Below are 10,458 nucleotides of genomic sequence, written 5' to 3' on the forward strand. Positions count from 1 at the left end.
AAACGAGTCTCCAGGCCGCCTCGAAGCGCTTTCCTCATATCCGTGGAGATTATACCGCCAGCAAAAATGAGAAGGCAGACTATACAGCACTCCATGTCCTTCAGCCACTCGAGAAGACCCAAGTGAGTTGAGGAAACAGGACATGAAAATTTCTTGATGGACTCTGACCTCCCTACCTAAACCCGACGGTCGTGCAAGATTCACAGCGCCCTGAGGAACATTTGCTTATTCCCTCGATCTGCGCATTCCGCCACCCATTCTCTGGCGCGGTATCAGTGTCAGTCGGTTCGATAATCACTGGGGTCAAGGTCTCTGCTTCAATCCAATTGAGAACCTGACCGTCTGCAGTCGTGGAAGCCACGAGGCACATCGCCATGCACCAGTAAAGTTTGGGGTCCGATTCTGGCGTCGAATTGACCGCCAAGCTAGGATTCTGCCTCGACGGACGCTGACGCGGTGTCTCAAACTGAATCTGGAAGGAGGAACGAGGAGGAGAGCAAGAATGGAAGGCTGACCCTCGGTCTATAGCTGGGGAGTTTGGTCACACTGAAGTCTATGTAATTAAGGCATAGTCATGATTAAAGAGGCAGGGAACATAGACCAACACATCTTTACCAGGACTCTGAGCCACGCTGAAAACCACACCAGTGACAACAAACGCACCCCAGGCGTTACACGTGTCTGCGCGTGACTTGGTCTTCGATATAATCTTCGGGATACTCCAGCATGTCCATAACCGCTCTGGAGAGCCGTTGAGCGAAGAGGGCACCACATATATCGCATGAGTATCGTAGCTCTCTGGAGTGAACTCCCTGATGCTTGATTATAGATGCTGTCTCTTGAACCTGCTGCTGTTAGAAGACAACCGTCATGTAGATATTGTGAATCTTCTCTGAAAGGGGCCGCAATCCTTGGGAGATGCTCATGTCGTTGAGTCGAAAAGACCATCGGCTCGTGTTTGTATGCCGCTTGGGGAAGATCTTTTAGCACTGAGGACATACTGTTCATGTCTCAGAACAAAAGGCGTTCGATCGTCGATGAGGTGTACGGCAATTCAAAGTCAGAAGAGGCCAATAACCGCGTAGAGTCGTTGTTTGTCCACGTACGCCGGGGATAGTATAATATCTATCCATTTCAGAAGCGAGCACGCAAATCTGGTCGTCTCGATACTTTGGATAAACATCTGGTCGGTCGGTCGTTTTCCTTATTACAGCTTAGGAGCCAGAACAGACTCAACTTCTCCAAGCAGATTCTTCCGATCCCATGATTCGCCAAAGTTCTCCAACGCTCTGAGGAAGCTCGTCTGAGGAACCCAGTACAAATGCGCCTATTTCCTCCGATATAGGTAATTTAATAGGCGGGTAATCTTCATTCTCGATGGCGCTGTCAGAATCGATCTTCCCCCTGTCATCCGCGTCGCCCAGGAGAAGGAATTCGTTCCATCTGATGTCAAGCTCACGCATACCACACAAAAAATCACTCCAGGGACGATCAAGGAACATCTCCGATAAGGTCAAATTCTTCAGGCAACTCAAGTGTCGTTGGATGAATTCGAGTAGCGCTCTGTCTTGAAAGCCAAACCGAGAGAGGCGAAGAGATTGTAGTCGGGTAAACTGTGTACTGGAGGGAAAGATATCAGTGAACATTGCGGGTTGTCTGAACTGGTGCATATTTGGAAACTTATGTCGAGCGACTCGAGATGTGAATGAATTTGTAAAAAGTCTGCGAGGCTAGACTTTTCTCTCACAGCATCGGAGCACTTCTTCATCCTGACGCAGGCTTCCGTAGTTTCTTCCGGATCATCTAGATAGGTAAAATCAGCGTCCAGATGAAAAGAGAGCCGGAGATTTTTGACGATGTTATTCCTAGCCGCGTCTATGACCGCTTTACCAAACGGCAGAACAAGGAAGGGAAATAGTCATGTTCACTTGACAGCCTCTGAAGATAACCGGCAGGTAGTGCTTTTTCACAAGCGGAAAGATAATGGTGGGAGCAAAGGTCTGAATGATAACATGATGGTCGTCTTGGTCCCAGCGTGGAGCGCGAATGAAAACCTCTCTCAAATTTGGAAATTTCAGCGCTTCCTCGACCAGTTTGTCCAATCTACAGCCTGCACGAAACGTTAGCCGCTAAGCACTCAGCTTGAACAAGGACGTAGATATAAACCTGTTGTTCCTGTCGCAACTTTTTATATCGTGTATATGTAAGTGATCGTATTTTGTCCATGCAACTCCCTTGGCGAATATTTGTTCGATACATAAGCAAACTCACACCATGTTTGCGTCCGGTCAAGTCCTTCACGAGCTGCGTCTGTGTAATCGAGTATATTCTGGAATTCTGGCAGTGCGACAGGATAGAAATGCAGACATATGTCGTTGTGTTGGACGCAGGACCAATCAATTCTTGGCACGAGGCTGAAATTTAACAAGGCTGAGAATCTTGGTGGACTTCGGAACATCAACATCACACAGTGAGGAACCAGAGCCAACACTTCTAGGCCAGGGTCCTGATTGACTGGCTGACACTGGTACCCAGCCGCGGTCAGAGTATCATTGGTATCATTGGTACCATTAGTATGCAGGTCTACATCCTTAGCATAACGGTTTAGTATTCAAGGGACGGGACAGTCTTTTGCTGTTAGCGTGCCAACCCAAACAACTTGACCAATTCAAATGTGAAATCGGCATGGGGGCTCTTGATGGAGTGATTGATGACACGGAAAGGGCGAGAACCTGCAAGAGGGAGCTTGGTCACTCACCGAATCACTCGATTGGAAGCTTTAACTACAGCGGGAAGTGACAGTGCAGGAGGCGCCGAATTTGCCGATGAGACGAAGTTACCCTTATGCGCAGAATGCACTCATTGTTCCCATTGTACGTACCTACATAGTAAGTTACTACATTGCTGCCTTCCCTCTTCACTCCCGACGGTCGTGCCCCGGCATAAAAGTCCTCTGGGAAGCATCGAAGCTTTCCGCACGGACAGTGTTACACTTCATCGCAGTCTGGCTAGGATAAACACAATTCTACGATGCAATGGGGCAATCTCGGTAGGTGATAATCTTTCCACATGTTAATAGCCTGTGACCATCTTTTCACCTCACCTGTCAATGACCTAACGTTCATTCGCAGGCGTCGAAATGGCCGTTCCCTATGTGTTGACCTACCTCGGACCCTTAACTACCGACGAGCTCCTCGCTCTTCTTCAGCTAGAGCATCGTCCCTGCGAAATCGAGACGCAAATCTTGAAACCTCCGAGGCCTTACGTGTGAGGATCTTTCAAGGTGTGAAGGATCAGTTGGACCTCCGGGGAGTTGACACCAGAACAAGGACTATATCCTCATCCGACGCATTCCTTCCCAAATTACACGACAGTGAGCTGCAGAGAGATATATTTGAGCGCTTCCTATCGATGCCCATCACCGTCTCAGATCGTGAATTAGCTCAAATCTTCCTGATCAAGAGATCGCGCGACTCAGATGAAGTGCAGAAAGGGTCTGTCTGTTACTACCGATCATGGTCTCTCACGAAAGAACAGCTTCAGAACATCATCGAGGACCTAGAACGAGATGGATGTGATTTCGCACAACTTGAAAGCTGGACGTTCCAGCTCAGAGGGATGGACAATCATCAAAGAGTCTGGGTTCGGTACGTTGGGCAGACCACCTCCTTTACTCCCTTCCAACGATGCGACAAATCAACAAAAGGTCCCAAGGCCCGAGGTACTTTGTTGAATGAATTTAAGCGACGATATGAGGTGCTTGACCTAGAGGCCTCTAGGAGAATCCGAGTTTTTGCCCTCTGTGACACCGCCACCGGCTGGCTATTCGAGAGATACAGCTCAGATCGTTTGACGAGAAGCAGTCGAAGAATTACAGACTCTTTTGAACGCTTCCTGATCGCACAATTCGGATCTTTGTCATTGCTCAATCAGCAAGCTGGAGGCTGCGGACCATCTTGTATTCCAAGCACAAGAGACACCGCAATGTTGAGCACTATCGATACCACTGTGATGCGTACGCTCGCGCAGTCAGTGTCTCAGAATATGGATTTGCAGGTTAAGCCCCGGCTATCCGCAATTACCGAGACTATCTACGATGCAATACGTAAGAGATTCCCGATGGACGAGACGACACAGGAAAATATTCAGTACATTGGATCACATCATGTCAAGCAAGCTGTCTGCGAAACTCTCCATGGTTACTGCATAGCCGCAGTCGTAGGGGAAGCCGCCACAGAGCAGTCTATTCGAGAGGACACAGGGGTTTTCGATGGAAGCTGAGCAACTCGTGACTTGATCATCGGGTATCTTCAAGAATGTCTTGCTTGCGAGTCAAACCCTTCTCTGTCGAGCAACTTGGATGATCTGATGCGTCTGGTATCCTTCACCAATGTCCTGCATTGGCCGAGTCAAACATCGCACAAAATTGATCCAGATGTGAAGAACATTCTACAAACCCACTTAGCCACGGTTGCGCCGCTGTTGACAATTACGCTTAGTGAGCGAACATTATCACATGCTCTCCCTCGAGCTACTCGGGTCTTCTGTACAAGATTGGCATTGCCTGAATCGAGTTTGTCGGCGATGATACAGAAAGTTCCCATACCATCATACTACCACAATATCATCCCGGCTACGATGCACATACAGGTCAACTTACAACACTCCGTCGCCTATACTTCCTCTGCTGGATTCAAGTCTGGGTCTACATTGATACCACCTTGAAAGTTCTTACTTCTGAGCCAGACCCGACAAAAGGTCGACACTCTCTCTGTCAAGATATAATGGCAAGTGCAGAAACAAGACTCGAAGCTGCGGGGTTCAAGAACGCTTTGCGCAATGCTAAGGAAGAATTCGCGGAGCAAAAGAAACAGAGCCTCGAAGCTAGAGCACAAGTGAAGCGCTCCTTTTCCAAAACAGAATCGACAGATGCTATCTCGGTGGTACTTATTGCTGAGAAAAGTGCGTACCTCAATCGATTGGACCGGTTCCCCAAGACATGGGGAGAACCACTCAGTCAACAACGTCGGTTATGGGCACACAACCAATGGATCGCAAACAAGAATGAACCACTACAAGATGCCTTGAGGAAGTTCACTCAGTCAGAGTGGACTACATACGCCGCAAGTCTACCGACCGGGTACTATCTTGCTATTTGTTTTGATGCATCAGAGGATGTTACCAATCTCCCTCAGGCCATTCACGGTCTCTTTCTGGAGAAGGCTACGGAAAGAAATATCGACATGGCGCTATTGACGACTGATTCAAGACGCGAAATCCTCCAAAGTATTGCGGAGGATATGGTACAAGACAGAGAGCGTTTTAAAAAGATCAAAACGCGAAAAACTGAAGTCTACAGCATCAACACGCTACACAAAATTGACCTCGGTACCTGGACTGGCAGGTCAGCCTTCAAATGCGAAGGGATTGATGGATCCGTGCGGAAGATCAGCTGTTCCAATAACCGCAGCTTATTTCGACGTAAATCGCAATTCTGCAGACGTATGCTTGAGTTTCACGACGATGGAATAAGTATCAAGAACGAGCATGGGCAAGTGCTCTACCCTGAAGACAGCGATAAAGTTGGCGTCAGCATTCCCGTCAACCGACTCGACGATTTCGCCGAGAACATTAAGTGGCTATGGGAGCAAGCGATGGCTGATCGGGCACAAATCAATCCTACGATGTCATCCTAACAGAGGTTGAGCAGGCGACAGATCGTGCTGGTTTTGCTATTCAGTTTATTGAAGTATCTCATGTCATAATTCATCTAACTGGCGCATCTATGAATGAACGAAAGGTCTTCGACCATATATCTCGTTTTTCAGTAATCTTTCTACTAGACATTTGTCTTCAGTCATAATGTAAGCATCACCATGAATCCGAGGCGACCTCACTGGACAAGTTAGTCATGAGAAACCGCGTACCTGCGATTCGTCTTCGGCACCGGCTACACTGGACACACCATTTGGCTATTCTGTACCTAGGTACAGGTACACACCCCACCTTCCTTATTCTGTACACACCCCATTAATCACTGTAATTCTGTTCACATCAACGGAGTTTTGATTATTCTGTCATGATAGCCAGCTATTCTGTGCACACCACAATACTCGTTGGCGCAGCAACGCCGCGAGAAGTATTCAAGTTGCAGGTAGGCCATCCATCCATGTCTCAACATCTGAATAGTAAACGCATTGCTCGACGAAACCTACTTCAGCGATAAGGGTAGACCGCCTTATGTAGCCTGAAGAAACGAAGGAGATTAAGGAGGTAGGAGATAATACAGGACACCGCGCAGGTAGAAGAGAGGAAAGAGCATACAGTTGAGGATGCGGTAGTCGCACGTCTACACAAAACCACGGCGATGAGGTTCGAACCTAGCCACGGCGCTTGTCAAGGAGATCCATATGGTCATGTCCCTACGAATACGCCATCACGCACTCAAAAGGGGTGTACGTGAACTTCGGCAACATGCACAGTAATCTAATAAGGGGGAATGTGGTACAAGATTTACTATGAGAGTCCCATACAAATGCCAGATCTCTTTTTCAATCTACTGTGTAAATCGCGCGTCCGATCCCTCCTAATTGAGTGGGTGCCATGCGTCAAATTGATCAAGGATGCGGTAAGAAGTATGCGCACCTTGAGAAATCTCAGATCAACCGACCAATCAGGTGACTAGGGTTTAGTGTGTACAGAAATTGTAAGGGGTGGATCTTACCTAAGTTATGCGCTTCTGTAGGTAGTAGTCTTCTCACCACCTCTCTCCTCACCTCAAAAACTAAAACTTTTGGAAATTGCTACATTGATAAGATTTCAGATGACAGAAAGCAGGCATCATAATAAGCGGCAAAAAAAACAAGTATATGCCTCGGACGAGAATCGAACTCGTGACCTTCGGATAGCCCCCGTGTGTTGCACAGGATCATAAATCATTTATGAGACCGACGTCATAACCGACTTCGGAAAGTTAGCTTGAATCAAAGACCGTATAGGTGGAAAATCATACCTAGACCACCAAGGCAATTGATTGGATTGCGAGAGCAAATTCGGCCATTTTAATTATTATGTGAGTCAATTTCTGGCTGTGGGAGCGGAGTTTTCCGTACGTGTTTAGTGCCGGGGGGAGGGGAGTGGGGGAGCATAACCAATATCTGACGAACTGTACTCCGTAAGCCCTGTGTAAGTTAAAGTGGTTGGCATTTTGGGATGAACAAGGACGCTGGCTAGAGACGTTGGTATGGTAGCATTACAATTCGTTAGTGATGTGCTGTGTGATACAACGGCGGCGATGGCGTGGAGTGTCAAGAGGGCAATTTGAGTCGAGAGAGATGAGCGAATTGCGGCAGGGCTCGAGATGGTCTCTCTGAAGAGGAGAAGAGTACAAGAGGAGTTTCTTTTTTGGCTAGCAGTCCATACCATGATCAGATTCTGGATGTCGTTCATTACTAGGCTCATTCCGAATTTGACGAATGCTACTCACTCCTGTCTCGGAACTACGATGGAAGGAGAACGCAAATCATTTGGCTACATAGCGGTCTAGAAGATTTCATTCTGGAAGTGGAGACAGCATGACTTTCGAATATCTTCCCTGCATCAAATTGATTTCTCCAAGGCGTAACAAAGATCTATCTATATATATATATGCTTAGCTTATAGCATAGAAGTAAGCTGGCCCTAAGCTTGTTCGTAGACTAAGGGCAGTGGAAGATGTTATGGACGTCCAATGCGTGAATCATGAGATGATTTGCGTCATCATATATTGTCCTAATCACACTGCAATACGGGTGGGGGCAAGCGAATGGAACACCTGGGGTCAGATATTTCAGATGCTGATTTTAGATATGTCTCGTTAGCGAATAGCTGTTCCTAAAGCAATATGTCCGAATATTGGCCGTAAGACTGTCGTCACCAAGATAAAAGAGGCACTACGTTCCGGGACAAACAATGGGAAAGATATCTAGATAGGTGTCGATGAAGTATCCATTAGGGGATGGATCGTCGGATGCTGGTCGACTGCGACGGAGAGGGTGCAGCGGAGGCCAAAAGCGGCGCCTCAGCAGCCGTTTTCGGCGGCCATTTCACCGACAGTCAGCGTTACTCCGTACTGGTGACGTTAATTCGTCCAGGATACCGGGGTGAGGCTGAAGCCCCTAGCCATCGAGCCATCATCCACTGCCCAGTAGCCCGCATCAAAACCCCGCCCACATAGGGTGCAAACCACGAGCTCGGAATGACTGTTGCAAGCACAGTCTCGAAGTCTATCGGCACCTGTTTACATCATGAACAATGTACATTTCCGTGAGTCTACTCGTACGACATCGACGACCACAATAATCCCACTGTTACTCAACCACTCGAAAAGCTTGATCGCCACGAGGCCAAAATCGACCCGGATCCCGAGCTTGTGGCCATAGCGTTCCAACCTCATCGACAGAGTATAGACTAAAGAGTTTGTTCAGGTCATTGAACGCGCCCTGACGCGACGCTCGTTTGTTACCGTTGCTCTCGGGCAGTGATGACGCATCGCAAGAACTATTCCACGGGATTGCCATTTGCGTACACCGCCAATGTGTCGGATTTGCAACGAGAGGAGGCAAGACCAATTCAACTGCATCGTAACCAGAATGAAATCCAAACTCGACAAGATGCAATGACCCAAGCCGGGATTTCAGCTCAAGGAAATGGCCAGAGGTATCTTAAGCTCGGATTGAATGAGCTTGACGGTACTGCCATCTCCAGCGTGAATGGCCTCCGACAATATCAGAGCCTAGGCAAGGAAGATGAGGGATATGGCAGTCTTGCCGATGAGAGTCCGGTTGAAGACCGTTCTTCTGCCGTTCATGCCGTCCGGCAAAGTCAAGCAGGCGCCAACGCCAAAAGTGAGCAGTTCTCTCGTGATGCTAGCGAGGGCAACGTACTTGGTGGTGGGAGAGATGCCTCAATCTTGAGACATGAAAGAGATCGAGGGCATTTGGATGATTCCAAGGAAAGGAAAGCTCATGCCAATCCGATATCAGCCACCACCTCTCGCACCTCGAGGACGGAGATTCCCCCTGTCCCAGTCATCCCAGACAGGCTGCGACCGAAGAAGACATCATCAAAGGACTGGGATTTCGCGCGTAGCCCTGGCTCTCGCAAGTCGAAATCAAACAAGGAACCTGTGTTTGAACAGGTAGAAGGAGCTAAGCTGGATGCCCGGCCTCCGTCGTACTCCAACTCACATAATATGGAGGAAGTCATTCCTGAGGTCGAAGCTTCCGACATTCGCAGCATTCCCGGCCACAAGGTCCACCTGAACTGGGAAAGCAGTGTCGTTGAAGATGACTCCTCAACATCGTCATCGCAATCTCAAACATCGGAGGACGGCGCAGCCTCCCCATCGTGGTCCCGAAGCTCGGGGTCGTCCCCTTCCACGTTGACGAATGGTATCACCAGATCATATCAGCATGCAGGCGCAGAGCATGCACCTTCTGTCGACCGCAGGGATGCGGGTGGCTCGCCTGACCAGGTCCCTGCTCTCGCAAGCACATTGGCAACGTCGGAGGCTTTTCAAACGAACGACAAGGTGGCTGTCAAGAGTCTACCTTCCGGCTCGACGATGACAAGGAAAGTGGACCTCGCTGTGATCCAAGAAGAAGATGGCGAGTCTCTTGTCGATGACGACAACTCGGCTGCTGCACCACCCCCTGCGGTAAAAGGTGTCAAAGATTCGGATATCGACGGAAATGTATCAAAGTCGGGTGTTATCCCATCTGAACAGAAAGGGCAGGCCTCACTAAGGGCGCCCCAGTCACCCCCTAAAGTCCTTTCGGCCTCTGGCATAGGTGACGACTCGCATATCTACGAGACTGTCCCTGAGGCATCGATCAGTGACAGCAGCAGCCCGACAAGAGTCGATACGAGCAGCGAGAGTACCGCCTCCAGCTCTGCAAGCTCCATCAGCAACGGACCGTTGGACCATGTTCAACATGGCTTGTCAAAAGTGGCGCATGCTGTCCACGGCAAGGTCAAAAAGAGCGTTAGCTTCAACCTAGTAGATGATGTGAGGCTCCGGACACCCTCACCTAGCCGGTCAGGTTCAGTTGAAATGCGCAACGGCACCTGAAGTACCACCTTCGGAAGAGAAGCGGGGATCACTCAGTCACGGAAGCGGTGTTTGGATGTTTGCGGAAGCGACGTGAGAACCGGAAGAGTGCTCAAGGTCTCTGGATTAAAAATGTGCCAGTAGTTACTTCCCTTACACTGTACTCCGTAAGGTACCCAGGTGCAAAGATAGAACATGACGGATGATGGCGGTACGGTCCGACCAAAGGCAAGCCTAACTCCCTACTGTAAGCAACTAGAATGCTCAGGATGGCAGGACCCGCCTAACAAGCCTAAACCAACTAACTTGGCTTGCTGCAGGTGAAGCCTGGGAAACAAGTAGCAGTGCCTATCAGAGCAATGGGGACC

General features: G+C 48.9%; 2 protein-coding genes and 1 pseudogene across 3 annotated transcripts; 2 read left to right on the forward strand and 1 right to left on the reverse strand.

Moving 5' to 3' along the window:
- Positions 1-4,784: 4,784 nt before the first annotated feature.
- Positions 4,785-5,696, forward strand: PV05_00619 (uncharacterized protein; the record flags this gene model as incomplete). Its single annotated transcript, XM_013465534.1, has 1 exon — positions 4,785-5,696. One exon carries the CDS (start codon positions 4,785-4,787, stop codon positions 5,694-5,696), a length of 912 nt encoding a protein of 303 aa, XP_013320988.1.
- A 1,174-nt stretch (positions 5,697-6,870) lies between these two features.
- On the reverse strand, positions 6,871-6,973 carry PV05_00620 (annotated as a pseudogene). The gene has a single exon. The product of its transcript is annotated as a tRNA-OTHER (tRNA).
- A 1,402-nt stretch (positions 6,974-8,375) lies between these two features.
- PV05_00621 (uncharacterized protein) lies at positions 8,376-10,111 on the forward strand (the record flags this gene model as incomplete). Its single annotated transcript, XM_013465535.1, has 1 exon — positions 8,376-10,111. The coding sequence occupies exon 1, from the start codon at positions 8,522-8,524 to the stop codon at positions 10,109-10,111; it is 1,590 nt and encodes a 529-aa protein (XP_013320989.1). The 5' UTR covers positions 8,376-8,521.
- Positions 10,112-10,458: the final 347 nt, after the last annotated feature.

This window comes from Exophiala xenobiotica, assembly GCF_000835505.1.
Source record: "Exophiala xenobiotica strain CBS 118157 unplaced genomic scaffold supercont1.1, whole genome shotgun sequence".
NCBI classification, from domain to species: domain Eukaryota; kingdom Fungi; phylum Ascomycota; class Eurotiomycetes; order Chaetothyriales; family Herpotrichiellaceae; genus Exophiala; species Exophiala xenobiotica.